Source organism: Strix uralensis, chromosome 22 (assembly GCF_047716275.1).
Source record: "Strix uralensis isolate ZFMK-TIS-50842 chromosome 22, bStrUra1, whole genome shotgun sequence".
NCBI classification, from domain to species: Eukaryota; Metazoa; Chordata; class Aves; order Strigiformes; family Strigidae; genus Strix; species Strix uralensis.
This window is the reverse complement of record NC_133993.1, coordinates 6,493,603-6,518,231: the sequence shown is the minus strand read 5'-3', so window position 1 is coordinate 6,518,231 and position 24,629 is coordinate 6,493,603. Positions and strand designations below refer to the sequence as shown.

Below are 24,629 nucleotides of genomic sequence, written 5' to 3'. Positions count from 1 at the left end.
TCAAAGCTTCACCCTCCAGCTGAACCGGGGCAAACACTCGCCCGCTCGACTCCCAGACCCCAGCCCTAACACAACCACCATCTCCACGCTGAAGACTTTGGGGTGGGAGAGACGCACTTTAGGCACCTAAACTCAGCTATAAACTGTACCCCAATCTCGTTAACCACCTATTAATTAATCCCCTCCCTGCCCACGCTGGCTGCCACGAGCAAGGCCTGGGCAGCACCGACCCCCTGCCCGCGGCAGGCAGGAGGCATCGGGCTCCTCCAGCCACTGCTGATGCTCCCTGAGTTCTGCTCCTGTCGAAGCTGAGAATTCATCTACGCACTTCAAACGGAGAAGTCTCGGTCTTTTTTTCTCTCCCCGTGTGATCAGCATTCAATGCCTGACGTAATTTATCCCTTACGAAGCACTCGCTAAAGCTGGTCAATGGTTTTCCGGATGAAAAACACGCGTTCACTTAAATAGGGGATTTCCCAGGAAATCTCATCAACAAAACAACTTTTAAAAAAAAAAAGCGCACACAGTGCGTTAAATATTTTATTTTCTCCAGCAGGCAAAATGAAAAATTTCCAAACCATTGAGTGGGGAAGGCAGCTCCCAGCCACCATGGGAGTGCCACGACAGCACCCACCTAGCAGGGCTGCGCCTAAACAGACGGGTTATTGACCCGACACCCTAACGGGAGGCACCCCAACGTGCCACGTGCCCAGCTCGAGGGCTCGGGACTGAAGGGAACTGCCTACTCTAAAATCCACGTACTGCCCCTTTTCCCTCCCCTGCTCGCCACGTGCAGTTTGATACCATAGGAACTAAACTCACTCCAGAATTCAATGTATTTTGCACTCTCCCTACAGCTGAAATTGTCAGTTTTGCATCAAGCATGCTGAAGATTTACAGCCTGGCGATATGAAACCGTGTTGTGGAGGAAAGTAAAAGGATGGGGAGAGAGCAGGGCATGAGACACGTGGAGGGGTCGGTGGTACCCGCTGACGTGGGAGCACGGTGGCAGGAGGGAAGATGCGCACGTTTCTATCCTCTCAAACACCCGTGAGGTTTCAGCAATAACACGAGAAGAAATGTGTCATCGGGGACTACCCCAGCAGCGCCTGCCTCTGCACGGAGTGGAAACCAGCTCTGGCGCAGAATTATGAAATGAGTGGTCTCGTTAGGTAAGAAACAACTTCTACGGCTGCGTAACGTCCTCACCGCCATGGTCTGCCCTGCCCACACGCAGGGTTCCAGTGTGTTTTGTGGCTCAGTTTACATCCTACTTATTTTTGGATAAACAGAGGAATTCAGTTTCTGAGGATGATGGTTACACACGTTATTGTCCAGCAACATTTGCCGCTTGCCTTCATCTACTCAAACTGAGTTCTCAGCAGCAGCAGGTTTCCCAGGGTGCAGCACCAATATATAAACTACAGCTTCTTCTCAAGTCTCCAATTAGTCATATTTTCTCAGCTATTCTGAGTCCTGGCAAAGCTTTTGAGAGTCAGCTCTCATCCGGCTTTCTGCTTTAGTAGGAGCAAACGTGGCCACAAGACGCTGGAGTGTTACATATTTTATAAAAACCACTATGCCAAAAATATGATTCAAAGTCCTTGGCTGGAGACAGAGTAAAAGCAGAACATCAGCTCATTCACGGGGTTATGCCAAGAATCCTGCATTATAAATGCACCAGCACATAAATAAAATAAGACCACTTAGGAAGATGAGCGCAGACTTGCCTCCCATTTAGGACATCACAGCCCTCAATTCCCGGGCAGGCTCAGAAGCAGCAAAAGTCCTTCCTTACATTTTCTTTTCGGTGCTGGTCCTCGCCATCACCCAGCCAGAGGTGGTGAATTCACCACCCCCCATTTGCTGGGGCGTACGCAGCCCACATTCGCAATGTCCCTCCTGAAAGGATGCTCTTGGCCTGTTCAGCAGATGCTGATAAAATTCTGCTGGGTGAATTTTTGAAGTTTAAGGAAGGAAGAAATTCTGAAAAAAAAATACTTCAAAGGGAATCCGGTACCTTTCAGTCATCTAGGATGTATTTATTCAACTCCTGCAAGGAAGTGAGGTATAGGGAGCTGATGGTGAGGACAATAAGCACGGGATTATTCAACTGTTTACCACTCAAATTTACAAGGGGGTAACAATTTTCTAGTATCAGATAGTGGTTAAAACAGCTGATGGGTGAATTACCTTGGAAAGTGATGCCACAGTGAAGCGCTGCTGTCGCCCTATCATTTCCCTTTGATCCAGACAGAACACGCAGTCATCCTGATGGATGAGCAGCCCTGCTTTTCCCACTGGCACACGAAGGGCTATGAATTAAACAGGTATTTTTAGAGTCTGGCAGAGGTCCAAAGTCACAAAAGGGGGAAGCTGCCACTGAGCTTCATAGAGCTACCCTAACATTATTATAAAAAACTCAAAAGTGTGCACACTTTTGAAGTTCTCTCCTCCCTTTGTTTTTTTCTTATTACTCTTTGGGCTCGAGCGAGTGGAACTGCCAGCAGGGCAGCTCGGATAAGCAGGAGGGCAATTTGCTAAGGTGAAGCCACGAGCCCGGCTTCTGCCGGCACCGACGGCTGCGGCCACGAGGCTGACGGCGCGAGGGCTCTCCCCAGGCGGAGGGGCCGGGCAGCGGGGTCCCGTCCTCGCGTCCCCCCCACGGCTCAGCAACGCCTCCGCGCCCAGGACCGGGCTGTCATTGTCCCCGGCCGCGCTCCCGCCCCGCAGCCCCTTGAAACGCCGCGCTGCTGCGCGGGCAGAGCTCAGCTCCGTTCTATTCCGCGCACATCGCCGCTGAGCTCATTAAAGCCAGAGCCGGGAATTTAATGGGAGGGCTCTGACATCCCGGGAAACATCCACTGCCAGGTGCACTCGCTCAGCACCGCAGCTTCAGCGCGGGCATAATTCACCCGGCTGCCTTTGAGCGGCGTGTGACAGCTCGTGTGTGCGTGCAGGGGGGGTGATGGAGAGCGACTGCTTTTAGCACTCCGGCTCGCAGTCACTATAGCAACCTGGATATTCATCATCCCATCTGATGCTTCATTTCTGCCAGCCAACCAGGGGCTGATGCCGAGCAATGAGAGATGGGTTCATTTATTGCCTCCTATGATTGCTGCTCGGCGCACCCCGGATAACCCCTGTATAAGCTAATTCTACATGAATTCTCCTTTCCCAGGTTTTTTTTTTAAAGTTTACTGGGGATGGTCCTGCTCACCAGCACTGCGATAGCAGCAGCACTGGCGCAGAGGACTCTCAGGCAGGGTGTCACCATGACCTACTTAGTGCAGGACGAGGTGACATCATGTTAAATTTCCAGTGGCTTCCCAGTCCTCCGGACCAGTCCGTCCCACAGCAACGCTGAATTAATCTGACCCCGACGGCAGATTTCCGACAAGGAGGGACGTCCCTCTGGCTGTCGGTGTAACCTTGCTCTGTCAGCACCAGAGACATCTCCCCTCCTTGGCTCCTCCGACCTGGAACAGCTGTGCTTAATCCTGCCTCTCTATTTCCAGATCTGATCTGAAAACCTAGATTTTTCTCCTTTTCTAATAGAAAAGAGAGAAATTAGCTAAAGCTTCAGGGGATAGAAAAACGCCATAAAAAAGAGGTGTTATTGTGCTGTATTCTCCTGCAGATTTTCTCCCAGAGAGAAGCAACGTTCCTGTTCACCCTCTCAGTGTGAAGCAAGATTTTTATCACATAGTGCCTGATAAAAGGTCACACTTTCACGGGCAACCAGCGACACACACGAGCATTTTCCCCACTGATTTAGGCAGGCAGTATCAGGGCTATCCAGCCCGCAACCACCAGCTCATTCCTGAAAGCTAAACCAGGACTTTTCAGCAAAGGCGAGCGCAGAGGGGTGGGTGGGGTGCGCTCAGGTTATCACGGCGCTATGCCAGCGAGGAAGACAGCTCCTCCTCTCCCAGCATCCACACTGTGACATTTTAGCTGAGGAAGCTGAATCATCCTTCAATTAATGACAGGCTTTTAACCTGATGTTGAGGAGTCTCACTGAGGTCTCCCTCCTGTTAAAAACGCTCCTCTCTATGGCCAAAAGAAGAATCACTCGTTCATAGTGATTTTTCCACCCCTTGGGTTTACACTGACCCCGCCGGGAGCCGTTTGATGGGGAAGGACGTGGCAGCAGGGACATTGTGGGCAGCATCGCCCTGCCAGGTGCCTCCCAAACCAAAGGCAGTTTAAAACACGTACCAGACCCTGCGGAACAAGGCAGGGAACAATGATTAGGCAGCGAATGACGGACAGGAAGGGGAAGGGTAAACAACAAGTCAGAGTGACTCAGGGCACAGACCTCGATTGCTCCATCATCACATTCAGGTTTTAGTGTTTTAACCAACTGCTACTTCCCTCTTATTTCCTGGGGCAAGAGCACACCCAGGGCCTTTTGGAGGAGCCCGAAGAGACAAAGAAAATATGCACAGCTTAAATAAGGATTTTAAATACAAGGGATGCTCAGAAGGTCAGAGGGAAGCTTAGGAGCCGATCGTAGCAGGGCTGGTGCTACTGAAAAAAACAGAGAAGAGGCTGGGGTCTCAGGAACAAGAACCCAGATCACCGAGTGACTCCGTGCATTTCTCTTTTTGGCTGCCAACATCCCCATGGGCTATCAGCAGAGTCCCAGAGGCAGAAGGTATTTTAGGGATGCTGTTTGAAGAGGTTTACAACCGTTCTCAGGATGTCAGGGGCTGACACATGTCGTCTACACCAAACTTCCCCAGCAATGCTATTTTTTTTAGTGTCTTGAGAAAATCTGGCCTCTGTGTCTCAGCACAGGATGGCCAAAAGACGTGGATGGTTGGTCATTAAGGAGAATTTAGATTACAGAAAAGAGAAAACAAAAGCAATAACTGCAGCAGGCAATCATGATGTGGACAAATTAAGGAGGCAGTAGGGGATTTCAGGAATGTCAGGAAGAAAGAAAGAGGATGGTTGGACTGTGCAGGGTTGTGAGCTGCCTCGTTCCTATAATGTAGGGAAAAGTTGCTTCTACTACCTCAAAAACTCCATTGCATAAAATTGTCCCTGTGGGAAAGCCCAGCTAAAACCAGTACTGACATCACCTCTGTATCAGCATTACAGCATCCCAGTGAAACATTTCGGGTCTAATCAGATTTCAGGCATGATGAAAGTCATCACTGTTCCGGCTGAAAGCATTGGAGTGAATCAGGTTTGAAGACATGAAGCCTGGGATGAACAAATGATGAGGCAGATTCTGTAAGGAAGATTTTCCTTCCATTACAACACTTAAGGCATGAAACCAAGTCCTTCCAGTAGCACACAGTACCACACAGGTATTTAAAAAGAAGAATTTAATTCTGGACTCCTAATGTCCTCTCCAAGGACCAAGAGCAGTCAGATTAGCCTAAAACAGTGTGACAGCCGACCTGCCAGGAGCTTGGTATCAGCCACAGGCACTCCCCGGAACAAAGAACCGAGCTGAAAAATATCACCCTATGACTAATGATTAAAGGCAGCCTATTTCTCTACATTGCAAACCAGATGATTCCTAAAAGCACCAAACTTTCACTGTGTTTCCTTAATATGATGCCCTGCAAGTCATCAAGGACACTTCTTAGAACCAGGACTTAGGTTATACCAGGAAATCAATTTTTTATGTGATAGCAAAATGACAGGCAGGATTATAAGTGGATCCTGTGTATTCAGAGAGGTTGGGCAGCCAATTTGGTTTTTGTTATTTCAGGAGCATTTGCTGAGATGTTCCAGAGTGGTCTCAGTATCACTTCTGCAAAGTAAAGAGCTCTGAAGCTGCAAGCCCAGAATAAAAATGCTGGCACTTCTGCTTCCCTTTGTTCTCTCATCTTTATTCACTGATACATTAGTGCAATTCACACAGGCAGGAAAAAAGGCAACTTGCTGTGAAGAGAGACAACTATGTCTTATTTAAATACCTGACCTATTTCTGCTTTTCCTTTGCCTAACTTATTCAAGAAGAAGTTTGGATTTGCAGAAATAGCTGAAATAACTGTGTTGGATCATGTGAAAAATACTCTTCCTTGTGGCAAAGCCAGCAGGAAGAACAGGTGCATAAACAAAAAGATTTTTATTTATAGAAATGAAAAGTTTGGAGGGAAAATGCACATTGCCGGCTGATTCCCACTATATTCAGCCTTTGCATTTTCAGTGCAACAACGTATAATTTTCATTTCAGGGTATTAGGTGACTCCACTGGAGGACAACACCTATGTAAACACCACGCGGACATACCCATTCAAACGTTTATCATCAGCTACCCAACCTGGTAACACAGCAAATCCTCAGCGCCTGAAATTCAACTTCTTGCTCAGTAGGCAGGATGATCTCATTTTGGAAATCACAGTCTGTATCAATACCCCTGCCCTATTAGACGGGCTTTTAAATGATCTCAGGAGCACATCACACAGCTTTCGGCAAGGCGAGGCCCAGGGAAGGAGCAAGGGATGACTCAGACCCAACGGAGAGAAACGCTGGGGAGGTGCGGCGCGGGCTGAGGGACTGCCTGTGACCCGCCAAGGAGGCTGTCAGTGCCCTCCATCTCCCTGGAATAAAAACGGGTCTGTTCCCGAGCAGGCTTAGGATGCAAGCTTTAGAGCGCAGACACGTTACTAGGCACAGTAAAACGCTTTTAATTACTGTCTGGCACAGTTTGCATTCTCAGCTGCAAAAGAATCGATCCTTCTTCCTATCTTTCCTTGCAGTGGAGGGTACAGTTTTCACTTAAATGCTATTTCTGTTGATGAGCCTCTTTCCTTCCCACCCCCAACCTGCTGCTTCGTGTAGATTGGAACTAATGCCAAAGGCTGTAATTACTGGCAGTCGCAGGCAGCACCACTGCAGCGACGCCAACAACGTCGCCATTATAGAGAGCAAACAACTCGGGACCCTCCGTGCCTTTGGGTTCGTCCCTCTCCTTCGCAAACACCCCGCCGGGATTCTGCGAGGCACCGCCACGGTTGCAGGAAAATGGACCTGGTGACCTACAGGGTTTTATGCTCCTGTATCAATTTCTCCAAATACAGGCAAGTTTGGCAAAACAGTTACTCTAAGAATACGACATGGTATGATATATCCTTAGGTGTCCAGTCTAGGAAGGATTCTAATCACTTCACAGGGCTGTGGCAAGGATGAATAACGACAATCCCCGAGCCACACTGACTGATATTTGGAGGGACCAAATGGTGGTAGGCTTGCTATTATCATATCTATCTTTTAGTAGGCAGAATTATCAATATTTTATGCTTCTATATTTCAGAGTCTGTGCTAGGAGAAATCAGCAGATTTACACATGGCACTGAGAAATCTGCTACATCAACCAAATGCCTGCAAAGCTAAAGCCATTAACAAATCAAATATCTACAGCTCAAGCATTCAGTATTAATTTATTTTGCTGCAGTCATTCCAGCTGAGCAAAATATCTTCCCCCACCCCAGTTTCTAATCAGCTTCTATCCTCCTCTGGGCTTACCAGAGTTAAATCTTTCACATTGCTCTCTGTGATAAACTGAAAAATTGAGCTGCAAATGGGGAAAAATGAGTTGCAAAGCAAATGCTTCCACTAGTAATAGATTAACTCTTTGTTCCAAGGCTATCACATCAATTCAAGAGGCTTCCAATATGTTTTCTGAAGAGCCATTGCACTGACAAGATAAGATGCCACCACTGTGAAATAATCTCTGGGAAAAGAATGATTCCCCTAGTCTCGAAGGGTTGTGCACATGTGAGGTAGCTGTAGAGCTCAGCGGCAGCACTACCAAAATGGCAAATGAGTCCCTCATTTCAAGACAGAACTTGCCCGAGGACTATCTTACACTCATCTCAACACTTCCAAATACTTTCCGCTAACATCACAAACAAGGAATATTCTTCAATCCAATTTAAAAACTGCATCTGACGATCTTGGGTTTTTGCACTATACATTTTTGTTTGTGACTGACAGAAGTAGCTGATGAGGGGTTTCAGTAAAGAAGATAAAACCAATCTTTTTGTGAAACAGATCTGTTCTCAGTCTCACGATTCTCCCTTCCTGTCTGCAGTGCAGTGCGCTGGTTGTCTTCCCCTTCGCAGTCCCAGAGCTTCTCTTTTCTAGCTCCAACAGCTCTGCACACGGAATATACTAACAGAAAAACAGTTGACAACATGCAGAGCATCTGTGAATACAAGAGCCAGAAATAAGGAGAGGATGGCAGAATGACATGGCAGCCAGATCTCTCAATACAGGAGGTCCCTGGACCACAGAGCCTGGAAACGTGTTGTACACAAAACTAAAAACCCAACATGAAAAGTCAGAGGATCAAAAGGAGCGAGCGTAGGCGTGACCTGTCGGGAGGAAAGTGCTAATGCTCTCCGTGATCTCGTCTGTCTCGGCGCAGCTCCTGCTCTTATCAAGGCGATGCACTGAGCGATGTCCGTGTGACACCCAGGTCGGTATTAAGCAATCTTCTGTATCGCTGGGTGAGCTTCCGCAGCTCGTGCAGTGCAAGCGATTAGGTTAGACGATTAGAAAGAGTCTGCCTGACCTTGAGATCAATAAAAGCCTACTTAAGTCACATAAGTTTCTCCGGGGTTAAATCCTGCCACGGACACAGAGCCAACAGGCTTATTCAGATCACTGAGAACCAGAGGTCACGGCAAACCTCCTGCTGCCAAGTTCAGCGCAGCATCGCATGACGGCCAGCGCGAGCTGCTCAGCGAGCCTACAAAACCCCTACCTGAACGTGACCTGGCAGCTTATAAATCTTCCTTCTGTGTTTTCGTGAGGCGCTGCCTCGGCAGCCCTGCTTATACGCAGTGAGGTCAAGCTTGTGGCGTACTATTAGCATGCCCCGGTCCTGATGCTGAAAGGAGATAAATACTCTTTTTAGACCAGCATTTCCCCAAGGTGATGATACGCACTTGACTCTCTTCTGGGTGTATGCATCTTCACATGACACTTACACCGAGGGAAGAGCTAGCTACCTTTAAATTGCTGCACATAATTATCTCTGAATTCCTGCAGCACAAGAGGGAAACAGCTGGAATTACTGGCTCCATGTGTAAACACTTGTGACCAGGAGAAAGCAAGCTGCTGACAGGTAATTAAGTGCTCCTTAGCTAGTGTAAACACTTAGGTCACTAATTGAAGCTGCTTCTTACTCTTTTGCTCTTTCTGTCCCTCCCACAAGGAACTGAGCTGCTGCCAGCAAAAAGTCAGCATAATTAAGGTTTATTAATCTGCAGTTCAATAGTCAAAAATAAAACCTCTGCAATGATTTTTCATATCATCCACGATCTCTCAAACCATGACCCATGTGCGGGGTTGAAGGGTGAGAGGCGAGGTTCAGGTCTTGGAGGAGACGTGGTGATGCAGGAGCAGGACCAGGCTCAGCGCCCCAGAGAGCGTTACCTGGGAATGATTTGGCTCCTGTCGAGGGAGGCTCCGGCCAGCACTTACCAGCCTGCAAGTACTGCCACAACTTTCAAAGCTGCGGTTTTTTATGTGCTATTTAAATTAAAACCAAGTTCCGATTTTAACTTTGCAAAGGCGATCCTCACTGCACACACAGGCAAAAGCTCCCCAGGCTGATGTAAATCCAGCGCGATCCGGAGTCCTCACTTTTGGAAGGTACTGCTGTTAAACCCAAGCAGGGGCTACAGGAACTCGCCCAATAAGCACAATGCCCCATGACACCCAATCAATCCAACTGTTACAAGTACTTCAATATTCTTGTGCCAAACGGACAAGTCCTACATCCAAACGCTGACAATTATTAGGAAGAAGGGTTTGAAAACAGAGGGGTGAAGTGAGAGGAAGACAAGGCTTACCCTGCGGATTTTGCTCTGCTCCTTGGGGAACCACTGGCTAATCATCACATTTTCCCTTACACAGACAAACTGTATAACTGAACCCTAAACACTCTAGATCTGCTCCAGAGATAATTTCTACTTGAGATAAAGGAGCAAGTGGTAACAGGAGATGATTAACAGCCTAACACGGAAAGTTAACCGGCAACAGCATGCCCAATGACTTACAAACTATTCTCCAGAGTACGCTGGAGTAGGAGCCCAGAAGTCCAACGCTAGTTAGAACAGCTGTTAACAACAGCCTAATGAAGCACATTTAAGAGGTGTATTAAATTTCAAAGGCATTCTGGATGAAATTGGGCTGGGCAGCATGAGAGGCAGAGCTCCTGTTCCCATCTCTGCCAAAGCCCCCTTCTGCAACCTCCTTAGATATAAGCACGCCAGCCGCTCGCCTGCACGATAAAAGATATAATTCAAAGAAATGATCAGAGGAAAGAGAAGTTAACTTACTGGTTATCTTACACCCTTCCTACCCCCCAAAGACAAGTCTGACAGCCAGGCACACAGCTCCCTCCCAGTCCTCCATAAAAATATTCACCAACAGAAGGCAGGACTAGAAAACATACTTTGTTCAAAGCCACAAACAAACAAAAAAACCTCTTTGCATACACTAGAAATTTAAAAGAAGACAGTTGCTTTTTGGAACTGAAAAAATCCTGAAGCGGGCAGGATATTACTGTGGAACGGTGCTGACTGCTGGCTCTAATCTGCAGCCCGGGACAGGAGAGCACCGGAAGCCATCACACAGCGCTCCATTTTATACGGACCACAAGTTTCACTTTAGTTCCCACTGCCATTTAACAGAATCTCAGAAGTATAGTAAGGATGTAATTAGTTTGTGTCAGCCTATTAGTCGCTCTTTCCACTGCTGAAGGCATCCATGTGCTCTTCCTATTACAGCGAGAACCATCTTCATATGCTCTCTCTCAGTCTGTTGCAAAATCCCCAACCTGCCCGACTCCCAGGCGAGTTTGAGAGGAGAGCTGGAGCCTCCCGTGCTGCCCACGATTCCCTGGGGGGAAGCTGGACAAACTGCAGAGCAGTTCGTGTCACCTCTCCACCAGCACCCAGCTGCTCAGCATCCTCTTTCACAGAGGAAACCACAACCCAAACCCAGCCTCACTATAGACTCACACAGCCGCAGACTCCGAAGCCAGCTGGATCTCACCCTCAAAGAATCACACTATTTGGGTACGTTTCTTTACAGGAGGAGCCCTACAGATGTGTGATATTAACACCTGCTACTGCTCCTGACTATACTTCAATCTGTTTTTTTTTCTTTCCAGGTTTATTTGACAAGGAGAAGCCAAAAGGCAAGTGATGGGCTGCAGTTTGGCCATGAGCAGAATGACAGCTTGGAAAGGGACTTTCCAAAAATTCCACTTTAGCTTCTACTTGCAAAGGTCAGAGTAGGAAGGGAAAACTCCACAGTGATCCAGCACTTGTGAGGAATCTGAAACCCTCAACAGCACAATCCTGCTGGTATCTGGCCACGCTACCCTGCTCTCTCAGGGCAGCAAGGAAGCCCAAGATGCCTCTCCAAATTTTTTCATGCATTTTTCAGTCACTGGCTACAGGTTATTTTTCCTCTGCTCGGCTCTGATGGATAAGCGGTTCCTGCAGCCCATCAATACCGTTCAGCTGTCCAGAAGAGCTGTTATCGATGAGACTCAGCCAGTGACCCGAGGCTGAACGTGTACATCACCCCCTCCCCCTGCTCCCAGCTCCTGGCTGACCCAGAAAGCGAGAGGTGCCCCAGCCAGGTCTGCTCCCAGCGGACCCCAGCTCAGTCCTGCACTATCTGCTCTTCCAGCACTGGGCCCTGAAAAACAAACCACAGAATAATTCAGGCTGGAGGGGATCACTGAGGTCAGCTGCTCCAAGGCCCTATCCCAAACGGGGCCAAGTCGAAAATTAGATCCAATTTCAGGACTAGGCAGCGATCAAATCCAATCAGAGCTGATGGCTCGGGGAGGCTGCTGAGGGCCAGCCACCCCTGAGCTGCTATGGCCAGCCCTGGCTGAAGGCACCAGCAGAGGACAAGTTGTGAAAAGCAGTTTTTGTCTACTAGCTGCCACCTCGCAACCTTGCACACTTCCATCACCTTTAAGAACAAGGTGATGTTGATCCTAATCCAGATGAATTTAAGATTTTCCTAGAGGTTTCCAGACACAGGACTGCTAGACGTCAACAGCTCACAAGCTCCACAAATGTTGGAGCCAGGATGGGACAGAAAAGCTGCGGAAGGAATATCCCACACCACCTGGGCACGGCTGGGAAGGGGAGCACCTCCCGCGTCCTTAGACCTGAGACAAAATAAAAAGCAGTAGACTGGGAAAATGGAAATGGTCAATAGATTTACTGCTGTGATGAGGCAGCCACCACGGTGCTCTCCAGAGACAGGGATGTGCCAGTGCTCATTTCTGATGCTCTGAGAATCTCCTCACCAAGAAGAGCACGGAAGGAGGCTGGGGCAGGGTATGGCCATGGCTCTTGGCGAGGAGGACACCCAACTGGTTTCAAACCCGAGGGCAGAGCCTTCAGCTCCAGGAGGACTGGTTGAAGACGGGACTGCTGGCATCTCCTGCCTGTGAAACTCTAGCCTCGGGGCTGACTGCTACTGTGGAGACTCCTTCCTTTACCTCATGGCTTTATCTCTTCTCCTCATCTGCAGGATCCAAAGGAGATAAAAAACAAAGCGATGAGCCGTCTGCTGCCTGGTTGCACAAGGACACAGACAAAAGGGAGAAGAGGGTGGTGTGCTATTTATTTAAAGCTGCCTCCTCCTCAATTCCTAGGGGTGGAATTTTACCTCTGGAGTGTTGATTGCTTTGTAGGAAGGATTTAAGGACTACTTATAAAAAAAATGATCATTAAAACCTAAATTAAACCTATGCCTAGTCAATACTTTCAATTTCAATTGTTCTTAAAATCCAGAATAACATCACCAATTCGCTACAGAGATTTACTGCTGTTTTTCTACCATTTTACTAAAACAAAATCAAAGTGTTGGTTTTTAAAATTATAAGTATGTAAAAAGCCCCTTTGACAATAAGCTTACAGCATGATTCCTTAACTCCACAGCATCTAAAGGGACTTCAAATTAAAAGAATTTTGAAGTACTGTGATTAGTTTGATTACTAAATCAACAACTTGATTTAGTAAAATCACTGGCAGCTCACAAAGTATTAAGAAGAACAATTAACAAGTGTTGGCAGTTTTCGAGTTATATTTACAAACTGAACTCAGACTAGAATAAATACAGCTGAATCCTACCTTCTCTAATTCCTTTAACCTTTCTGGTTTTACTTTGGAAAAATAGAAAATGCTCAAAATAAGTAGCATATACTATCAAGGTTAATGCTAATTACCTGGGCCAAAATGCCTTTGGTAAATCAAGAGTCCAGAAAAAGCATCTTCCAATAAGCTTCATTTTTTTTTTTAGGTCAAAGATGGCTTTTAAAACCCCAAAATAGACTATTTCAGCCCATCTGCCCTTGTGCCACAAGACAGGAGAAATTAAATTAACACTTGGATGCCTAGATTTGAAAACTGGGGGCATAAGCCACAGCGGGGAAACAGCATGTTGGAAATTAAGACAGCTTTAACAAAGCACGTGCCGGTTCAGCACTTGCTCTGGTTAAATTTAATGAGTCACTGGGTTTTGATAATGTAAGGCAATACAGCATGTGTCTCCTTATATAATCTTAAGTGTAAACAGATTTCGTGAATAAGCATTTTCAAGTCATAAATGGGTTTCTTGTTAATAAAATGTCAAGTAATAAGTTGCTGTAGTGATTGTGATTGATGGCCAATGCTGCCTCTGGCTACAAAAAGAGAGGGCGCAGCGCTTGCTCCTTGTCAGCTTTTTTCTTTGCACAATTCCCACCCATCTGCTTTGCAAGAAAACCCACAGAATTAAGGGGATGTTTTTCCCGTGGATCTAGGTTAGCGTCACCCAGCCACGGGTGCTCCCCACAAACCCTCGCCTGAGATACCAGGAGAGACGCTGCCTCGCCGGTGCTCCCAAGGATGCATCCCGTGGCTTCCTGGGCGTCAGTAAAATTTAACTGCTCCACTTCTTTCCTCCTGAATTGCTGGAAAAATCCGTGCTGCCAGGCACCCGGGGGAGCTGCGGGAGGGCTGTCGGCACGCCGGCGGCTCTGCTGTGTGAGTGAGGCGAGGAGGCTGTCGGCTTGCACTGCCGCCGGGTTCAGCTGCACCCTCTGACCAAAGATGTGCAAACCCGTGGGGGCTGGCGAAGGGACAACACCCAGAAGCCAAATTAACCTTTCTTGGGTGACAAAAGCCCTGTCCAGACAGCCACTGCGGGAAGGTGAGAGCAGACAAGCTCGTGCTCAGCACCGTTGCCTTCAACGGCTGCTGGGGTTGTTTAACCCAAGCGGCAAGCTGTGCTCGTAACCAAAATCTATTTTAAAAAGTGATAAAGCAGGGCTGGCTATGTGGTTTAACAGCAGCTTGATTTAGCTCAAGTGGCTTCTGTATGAAGTAAAAATGAGACCAGGCACAAAGCCAAGCAACGGCTCTGATGCTGCTCAGGTGAATCTGTTTTCATGCTCATTCAAGGTGAGTGCAGCACCACGTTCATGGTTTTTTTACCAAAAAAAAAAAAAAAAAGAGTGAACATGATTCTTGGAGAGCATGAGAAAGGAGCAGTGGATAGCAAAAAGCTGGGAGTGTGGTGGGAAGGTGGGGAGGAGGGCGAGGGTGGACAAGGTGTGGGGAGGGGAGTGATGGGGCAGGGGCCAGGCACACCACGGGGCTACTGCCCCACGTTCCCCCGCTGCCATTCTGATGAGGTTGGTCACCGACACCAGCATGGAGCAACTCGTCCTCTGCTTGTGTTCAGCTCATCTAAAACCACTCACACGGTGTCAGAGAAAAAACAAAGGACAATTTCCTCCCTGTCCTCCAAAGGCAACCTGAAGCTCCATCAGTCTCCTGCTTCCACCCTATGCTCTGGCCTCTCCTTCCACAGCGACAGCTCTTCTCTTAATCCTTCTTCTTAAGGGCTTTTTTTGTAACGCAGCATCGCTGGGTTTTATCCCAGACAGGGCTCTCCTCTTTCTTGCAGGCCAAGGCTACCTCCTGACCCCGTCCCACCCAGCACTGCCAAGTGCATGAACTTGCACCCGAGCGCCGCAGCCCAGTCGTCACCGCTTCACACGCTGGTTGTGTGCCCAGTTTTCTTGCCAGCCCTGACCAAGTGACAAAGGCATTTGAGACAGAGAGCCAACACTGCCCAGGCCTTTTGACAGCTACAGATTTGCTAGGGAGCAGATTAATAAGACAAATATTTGAAAATAAAGGTATTACAAGTTTAGGGAGAAGTGGAGATTTTTGGTACCCAGATGCTGGCGAATTCTCTTTTCATAGGAGATTTGTTGTGCCCTGGCAATGTGCACCAGCCTGATTATTGTCATCGTCCGGGCCAGGACTCCTCTTTGTGTGCAGCAGCAGCTGGCATAAAACCCTCATTGTTGGTGACTACAACACTCGTGTAAGTAATACCAGTATCGCTTTGCTCACCCTGCCTAGGCTTTCCATTTTTTTTCCCCACAATATTCCTTCCCATCAAGGTTGCAGATCATCAGAGAATTGATAGGACCAAATTTGGACCCCAGTCCAAATGCAGATGAATAAATTCCTTTCCTAGCTCTCCATCAAGGGTGTTGGACACGTGGTATTTCCAGAGGAAAATTTCTGACTGATCTCTCAAAAAACATTTCTGCCTCTGTGTGGCAGGCGGTGAGCACAGCCTGGCCCAGCACAACGGGAGGGTTTTTTGTTGGTTTTGTATCTCCATGCCAAGGTCTTTGCAGAGAGTTGGTGGTGGAGCAAGTGGAAGAAGATGGCTTCTCCTGAGCCCCTTGGAAAGGCTCGGTAGCTTTGGAAACTGCAGCAGTTAATTGCTGTCAAACAAAGACTTCAGCTGAAATGAGAGCACCAATTGCCAAGCTCATCCCAGCGGATTGTCAGGACAGAGAGCAAGGGAGCCACAAATATGCCAAATATGCCAGACACAGTGCTGGAGGCCTGGCAGTGGTGGTCTCCTGGCACCTAGGAGGCTTCCTAGAGCCCAGCCTCTCCTGCCTCTTGCTCTTCTGTTCCAGAGTCAGGCCACCTCCTGAAAACTTCAAAGACCTTTCCTTTGTCACCATCTCTCAACAAACTAGTAGATAGATCTTATCAAATGGCCCGAAAAGATCCTTCTGAAGTTTCTGAAGGGTTCAGCAGGGAGATTATCACCACTTCAGGACTGTCTGGCATTCCCTGTCCCTTCTCCACCATCAGCACAGCACTTGGGTCAGGATGTGATACCAGATGGTTTTGAGACTGGAAGACTGAGAAATGAAACAAGAATATCTCATTTCAGACACGACCAAGGCTGCTCCTCTGATTTCAAGATTCTGTGACAAAGCTTCTATCACGGCCCTAAAGACATTGCCCCAAATATTACATACACAGGGAGAAATGTTTTTGTTGAGTATTCAGAGATAACAATCAACCCAACTCTGAAACTAATCTTCTATAAACCAATAGATTGACCTTATCAAGTGCTAACCATAGTTTGTTTTCCTGCATTTTAAATTATTCTTGTAGCTCTTTTGTGAAAACATTTCCAGCATGTCATTTTCTGTGTCAAACTGTGGACAGCAGAAGCAAGTACCACCACTCTATGTCTCATTACTGCGAGTAAATGCTCTGCTTTAGAAATCCTCCCTCTCATAAATATACAGAATTTCCTTGGTCACACTGTCAGGAGACCTTTTTTGCATCCTTAAGTTGCAGGAGCATAATGCTATGAAGGTGGATTGGTGGTTTGAGAGATCACAGATCTAAACGACCTGCCACTGTTTCTCTTTGAAGATTATCAGTACTTCCCAAATCACACATCTTCACAGAACCATCTCTCTAAAGGTATCAGACTGGATACTGCATTTCACTTCCTCCAGTTTTGTTGGCAGCATCACTGTGGTTTTATCCTTGTGCATTGCACAATGTTTCAAGGAGATGGGGTGCAAGTTCTACTTAATATCCTTCTGCAATCCTGGAGAGCACTTCAGGATTTCCTCCAGGGAGCCCCAAGAGATTCCCTCTCAACTTCACAAGCCCTGACTCAAGCAGGTTTAGAGTTTCCAAAGAAATCAGCCTTAGAATGAGTCAGGATCCGTTACGCTGGTTTCTAAAGGCATTATCTGTGCTTCAGCTTTTGAAGGAGCAAAAGCTTCAGCAGAGGACATTGACTGAGGCCAACTAAGCTGAAAGACAGGAAGTTTTTGTTTCCCAGTCCATGACCTCGGTGCCTGCACTCTCTGAATCACCTCACTGCTCCTCAGTACACCACACCTGAGGCACCCCGAGCTGCGAGACACGAGCGGCGTCCTTGAACCCAACGGCTGCAGCAAGCGACGTGCACCAAGATACCACAACCTAGGGGAAGGACCTCCGGCAGCCTTCACCATCTCAGCACAGTCTGGGAGCAGATTTTCCCGGCAGATGTCACCTGAAAGGCAGCTGTGAAACACTTCCAGTGATGGGGCAGCCACAGCTCCTCTGTGCCTGGGACCCTGCGATGGGCAGAGGGATTCAGCTGCTTTCTCCTGCGGCTGATTCACACCTTTGCTGGCTATGGGGCCACCTCCATATTTTCTTCTGATTTTTATGTAGAAGAAATCTGATTAAAAAGAAGTTGGTAACTCCAAAGAAAAGAATTTAGCTGAAAATTACAATTGTGAAATCTCCGTCCTGAAGCAGCCCAGATGTCCACAGTTGTAACTCTGGAGGCAAAGGAGTCTGGAGAGGTTTTTCCAACATGCAGCTTCACAGCCAAGCTTATAGCAAACACTTCTCCAATCCCAGACATTTCTCAAGCGGCCCCAACACGTATCAATTTTCAGCGTTGGGAGGCTGAAGGAGTAACTCACAGTGGAAACACTAGAAGTCTAATATCAGAGTGTTAACATCTGTTTGAAAAGAGTAGCAGCGACAGGAACAAAAAGCCCCCAAACCTCATGCCATTCACGGCCAGCTGTTTTTTTTTTTTTCTTTTCAATCCTAATTCGCTGGGAAGTTTCTGTAGCACAAAAGCTGCACTGATTGTGCTGTCAGGAACAGCTTGCCAAGCTCACGGCTCTACCTGGAAGTCTTGCTGGATTTTAATTTAGATTACCCCAAAGATATCACTTAGTTACCTAATAAATTGGAATTTATGAAGACACTTGGAGAGAAGAAACCATTTCCTTGACAGGCCTTTCCTAACGCTGGGGGATTATGAAGGGGGACTCTGTGTTATCCCATCTTTTTGTTTGATGCTGACAATTAATATTTATCACGTGAAATGCAGAGAACCTATATGCCATATTACGCTCCAGTTCAAACAAACAGCTCAAATTCCAAGAGCCAAGGTTGTTCTATCAGCACTGACCACATGCGCTGCAGCTCCCTGTGGGGTTACCCTGGGGATATCAGTGATAATCCATGTGGGTTTACATTTCACAAGGGAAGAGGAAAAGAAAACATCAGACCTTGATCCATGCCACGTGGCAAAGCTAACACTGCCAAAGCAAGCTCAACAGGGGTATCCTGCACGTACTTTTGTGGACACATGAAGCAGTTTATTTTTCTTTCCAGCAGAAATTTAAAAACAACAGTAAGACATAAATTTCAGTCTTACATGTCTGACTGATACTAGCTCTGAGCACTGTACTTCCCCCAACTCCTACATGGAGTATTTTGGGGAAGGGGGGAGTGTGAACAGATTTCCTTTGGGAAGTTCAGGATCCTGTTTTGACCAGCTGACCTTCAGTTTGCATCAACAAAGGGACATTCAATCATTTTTACATAAAATATTGCTAAGCAAATGCCTATATACCCAAGGTAAAATAATCTACTGCGTGTTCTTAAGCTCTACTCCACTTAAAAGAGACCCTGCAGGCATCCAAATAGATTTTGTCCACTGATCTCTCAAAACCTTCATTTTGGGGGTTTACTCAAAGGGGCCATGTAGCTCTCAGACACGATGGGATGACTCCTGGTGTTCTTGTGCGCAGGGGAAGCCTCTGCGGCTCATCCCACGCTGAATGGGGTCTTGGGAAGTCCTGGGCAGTGCTGCTGTGACGTGCACTGATGGGAGGCAGACAAACCCCGAGGAAGGATGCTCCAAACCAGCTGGAGCACACAGGTAGAGTCCTACCAAAATCCTTTCTGAAAAAAAAAAAAAAATCCAAAGCGGGGCACAACGATAATGCAGAGAGATCACAGTAATGGGGGATAACTTGAGCACTGTCGGAAAGAGGGAAAAAAAAAATAAAAAAGAGAATTTGGCATAACCTCAGGCAGCACAGGAAACTTTGCTGGGTGAGTACCTTCCACCAAGAGACGTTCCCTGGCACTAGCCTATCCAAAAGGCTACCGTGGCTATTTATTTAGCAGCCCAGTCCAACCAGCACTACCTGTACTGTGTCTTACCACCCCGGCACGTGACAGGCTCAGACTTGCATCTGCAAGTGTTTCAGAGAGGAATTATGATGCGTCCGAAGCGCATCACTTCTCTTCCAACAAACACGCCACCTGCTTTCATCTCAGCACGTAGTTCTACTCGCAGGTCAAATCAAACACGCCGAGTTAATTGCAGGGACAGAGAAAATCACCTAGGAAAAAGCCAGTATTTCGCCAGGCCTGGAGAGCATAGGTGTATCTACCATCAGACATGAAAATAATGCAGACAGACATGGTAACATGAACAAGAGGGGGGAAAAAAAAAAGAGACAGGACAATAAAAACATAATATGGACGGTATAAAAATAGATTTCAATTTGTATCTGAGCAGCAGTTTCCCCTTGGTAGACATATTAGCTGAACACGAATGTGGACACAGAGCTCACATTTATTTCTTGAGACCTTCAATAAAGATGCAATAGAAGGGAAGGCAGAAAATACTCTGCATTTCCACAACAAGAATATTACCCTGAACACGATGTAATGGAAGCAATCAAGAAATAAAACATTTCCACCACAAAGCTTAGAATACAAGAGAAAAAGAGAAATACTCTTAGACTGCAACTTGCTGGTCCCACTGCTGGTAGATGCTGCAACTCTGCCGGGTACGAGACCACCCCATGGGGACCCGTCCCTAAAGTGCCCTGATATTCAAGAAGCAGGCAGATGGAAACACGCAGAAGGGAAAATTTGTGAATTAAATTCTTTTTAGTCTTAGGCCCGAGATTGAATTCTGAAGTGAAACAAGTCAATTAAATAGACTTCAAAGTATTTATCCTGTCTTAGACTAAATCGCTGTTTTAATAATAGGTTTGTACGCCAAGAGTTTAATAGCTTCAGCAAAAAATATCCAAAATGTACAAGATGATATATGTTCTTGTAGGAGCCTCACAAAATTCAACCCACCTTCTAATAATAAACTGTTTCAGGCTTTCATTTTCTAAATTGTATGTGTACTTTGGAGAGAGGTTTTCTTGAACCTGCCGCATAATGAAAGATTTCAATAAATCTTGTCAAACCAGACAAACAGAACTAGATTTTGATTTTACTTTTAAATTGCAGCTGAGTGCTCCAGTAGATGTATTTTTTCTGTAATTGCCACATAACTAAGGCGGAGGAGTTTGCTTATTTTTAACAAGATAGTGTTATTGTCTCCATGTGTTAAAACATCTCGTTGTCTATAAAAATTTAACCTTTATATATGCAGGAATAGATTTATCTCCCCTCCTCTAGCTCTGGCCAGTAAGAGAGAGAAAATATTAAGGGAGGGGAAGGGAGAGAAATATTGCAATAATTGGAAAGGACACTTTAACCCCATGGTAAGGCTCAGCATGGAAAATTACTCTGTACATTATCATATCATATGATGCTGCGCAGACTTACAGCCATGGCTAAAGCTTGCCTGTAGCCTGAGAAGCAAGATGACTTTTGTTGTTAAATCACACACTGCAAAAGAAACAACCAAATCCATGGTACTTGTGAGAAATAGGCTTTTTGGTGCTATTTCCCCATTTCTGTACAGTCTGAAGAGCCTCCATCAACTCATTGCAGCTGCATATGATGAGGGGGAGTTTTCAGAGCACTGAGTAATTTTCATGCTAAGGGTTTCTATCCAGCACGCCGTCCTGAAGCACACGGTGCTAAAAATAAAAGAAAATGCCCTCCCTTCCAGCCCACGAGGATGCAGGCGGGTTACCTCCACCGCCCTCCTCCTCCTCCCCATCCCTGCTCTGGGAAACCTGAGCGTGGCTTCCGCATGGCGAGAGGGGCAGCACCGACCCCACGGCCCCTCCGCGGGTGACTGGGGGCTTCGGAGCCCCGCTGCTGCCAAGCCATTTTCATATCATTATTGTTATTATTATTTTTGAGGATTTGGTAATGAACTCGTTAAATCACCAACGCGATGTGACAGCAAGTGGCTGAGATGCTGTTGCTGTAGCCATGGTAACCGTCCCCCGCTCAGGGGACCTCGCTGGCCCCGAAATTACTGTCACCCCCAATCAAGCGCGGGCGGCGTGCTGTCCGGCGTACAAAGGATTGCCATTTTCCCCTCCTCTTTGCCGGGGCAGCCCCCGTGCACATCTGTATTCCCAGTCCAGGCTTTCCCTCGCCCTGTCCCCCTTCCCATCCCCTCCTCGCTGGCTCTGCTCCAGCTGTTTCCTAGAAAGGCTGTAACAAAAGATGCTCTGGCTGCTGGCAAGGCATCGCTTTTCCTGGGCCTCGCCCCGTCTCCCTGCGGTGCTGTGCGGGTGATGCCGGGGGGCTGCTCCCCTCCTGGGGTGGGCCAAGGCGGTGGGGTTTGCTCCCAAGGCAGGCAGTAGCTGTTCAACCCTCCGGGCTATTTGGAGAAAAATGTTCCTTGCCAAGGTTTAACTGGCAGGGAGTGAAGTCCTGTGTTTGCCGAGTCAATAAAGCTGATTAAAATATTCTACAATATTGAGGGTTTTAAAAAAAAACCCCCACAGCTTGAATTTGTATTTACACTTAAGGGTACCTTAATTCACACTCATCTAAATTAAACTGAGCACAGCGAGGACTGCAGTGGAATGCACTGGACATACCAACACATCCCTGCAGACAGGTAGAAAGGACAAATGCTGTAATGCTTATGCTAAAGAGACAAGTCAGGCAGACTGCAGGCAGGACAGGCAGACTGCAGGCAGGACAGGCAGACTACGGGCAGGACAGGCAGACTGACTGCAGGCAGGACAGGCAGACTGACTGCAGGCAGGACAGGCAGACTGCAGGCAGGACAGGCAGACTACGGGCAGGACAGGCAGACTGCAGGCAGGACAGGCAGACTGCGGGCAGGACAGGCAGACTACGGGCAGGACAGGCAGACTGCAGGCAGGACAAGCAGACTGCGGGCAGGACAGGCAGACTGCAGGCAGGACAGGCAGACTGACTGCAGGCAGGACAGGCAGACCGACTGCAGGCAGGACAGGCAGACTGCGGGCAGGACAGGCAGACTGCGGGCAGGACAGGCAGACTGACTGCAGGCAGGACAGGCAGACTGCGGGCAGGACAGGCAGACTGCAGGCAGGACAGGCAGACTGCAGGCAGGACAGGCAGACTGACTGCAGGCAGGACAGGCAGACTGCGGGCAGGACAGGCAGCAGCTCCTTACCCAGCGTCTGCACAGCCCAGCTTCTGTCTCCATGCTGAGCTGAGTCAAGGCTGCGAAAGATAATTCAATCCAAAATATTAAGAGCAAACCCATACGTACATTCTAATAACCGGTCCGTTGCAAATACAAGATGTAACTAATATTATGCCATTTTAGAGATAAAGATCCTTGCCAGTTAAGATTATTAATAGTGTTGAAGTAAATGCTAGCATCTTGTTGACTGGATCAGGAGAGTTTATGATAGTATCATCTCCGGTGTTGGGATCAGTTAAGTTACCGCTGCCATATGAGGAGGAAGTGAAACATTTGCATAAGCTAAAAATTTTATACTTTAACGTGCAAGAATATGAAACTGCAGCACGCCCCCACCGTCACCTTCCTTACCAAGGAAACATCCTCTCTCTGCTGTATCATTTCTATTTGTGCTCTAAATCACCATGCCTGAGTCATGGGAGAACAGAACAGCCTTTCTTTGCAAAAATATATTTTCCCAACACATGCAGTTACAGGATGTGCTCGACTCCACAAGCTCCCCGAGTATTTTTAATGACTCTAAAAAAGAATAATTAATTCAGGAGTTACAATTAAGATGCCCTCAATCATAATTCTTACTTTCGGTCAGACCTTGACCTCTAATTACCACTCTCGCGAGCTCAACTGACAACATGTAGCAAAAACCAAATACAGGATGTGGACGCTGTCAGCAGCTCGAAATGAAAACACCCCACCAGAAGTTCGTCAGACGTTTCTCTGGAGAAAGAGAATCTTAAAATGTGACATGGCACAGCTTTAACGTGCTACTTCCCGCGGGCTGGTGAAAGCCCTTTCCAAGCCAAACGTGGGAGCTGAGAGGCAGCCTGTCAGCAAGGGCAGCGTGTCTCACGCTGACAAGCAGCCTCGGCTCCCTGGCTTTTTCTGCACACAGCATTTTTGGCAGTCCTTCGCTAAACACTCCCGGGGCCAACCTTGCAGCAAAGTATTGCTTGCAGCCTGTGCAGAAATGCTGCAGGGCGGTTTGCTGGAGGATGCTGCTGCTGTCCTGAAACTCCCCGATATATTTGTGCCTCCCTCCCAGTTCCTGGTAGAGGACGCTCTTCAAATGAATATTTAAACACCTTGAAAGCAAACGATCGATTCTTGGGTCAGGTCTGTACTGGCGCGGGTGTTATTCCAGCAACAGATGGAGAGAGCATCCCTTTTCTGTTCCAAAGGCCTACGCCATCATCTGCACGATGTGATAGCAGCAGTCGAGAGCAGCTCCTTTTTCTGGCCTTATTTGTCCACCAGCTGGGCTCTGATGCAGCTTCCCTGATCCTGCTCTTCCAGACAAAAGCAGCATCTTGCCCGAGCCCCAGTTCAGGATCTCGCTCAGTAGCGTGAAAGCCGAAGCCGCCCATTACAATGATTCTGATTTAGCTGTCCTTCCCAGCAGCCTTCCCGAGCCGCTGCTCCTCTGACAGACTGTGCTGCTGACTCTTTTCCCAGCCTGCTGAAGTACCCGAGGATTTTAGGATATTACAGCCTCTCTCCATATCCATTTTGTTTCCCCAGACAAAAGATTTTCCACTAATTTTTGGTCTCCTCCCTCCCTCCCCTCCTCATTCTCATAGTTTCTAGTCTCATCTGAAGACCACGTTATATGAAAGGGAAGGACTAAATTTAGCTTCTAAGGTCACCACAGTTTTTTCTGTTTATCGCTGCTGTATTTAATTGCCTGCATCACAAGGATCAAAGACAGATGAAGTGGGAAATTTAGTAGGTAGCGAACAAGCGCCAATATAATTTGATGGCTGCCTTTCTGCTCGCTGCTTTATGCTCATTAACCCAATTCCTTTGAACTCAAGCAGGAGATGCAGTAACACATCATTGGCAACCAACCTTGTAGGGATGCCAAAAGGGATAAGAGTCCTGGGCAAGTTGGAGAGAGACAAGCTGATGACGTCAGAATTTCCCAGCCTACATGTGGGTGAGCGAAGCAAAACTTCAGGAGCTCTGACCCCCCCGTCGGCCCGCCGGAGAGGCTGCTGACACAGGGAACCTTGCTCAAACCCTGCATTCCAGACACCTTCCTTTGCATCTTCCTTAGAAAAGAGCTTGTGAATTTAATGAACAGA

At 47.5% G+C, this 24,629-nt stretch overlaps 1 protein-coding gene across 2 annotated transcripts in view; it reads right to left on the bottom strand.

The window, feature by feature from the left end:
• The window catches only part of MYO1D (myosin ID), a 166,635-nt gene that overhangs the window by 11,604 nt on the left and 130,402 nt on the right, over positions 1–24,629 (bottom strand). The window contains exons 22-23 of one of the 2 annotated variants that reach the window (XM_074892276.1): positions 22,516–22,565; positions 21,888–21,959 (exon numbers count right to left, since the gene is read on the bottom strand). The exons of the other annotated variant lie outside the window; for it this stretch is intronic. Coding sequence (XP_074748377.1) covers positions 21,904–21,959; positions 22,516–22,565 — 106 coding nt within the window. The 3' untranslated portion in view covers positions 21,888–21,903. Of the gene's footprint in view, positions 1–21,887; positions 21,960–22,515; positions 22,566–24,629 lie in introns of those variants that run through there. 2 annotated transcript variants of the gene reach the window in all.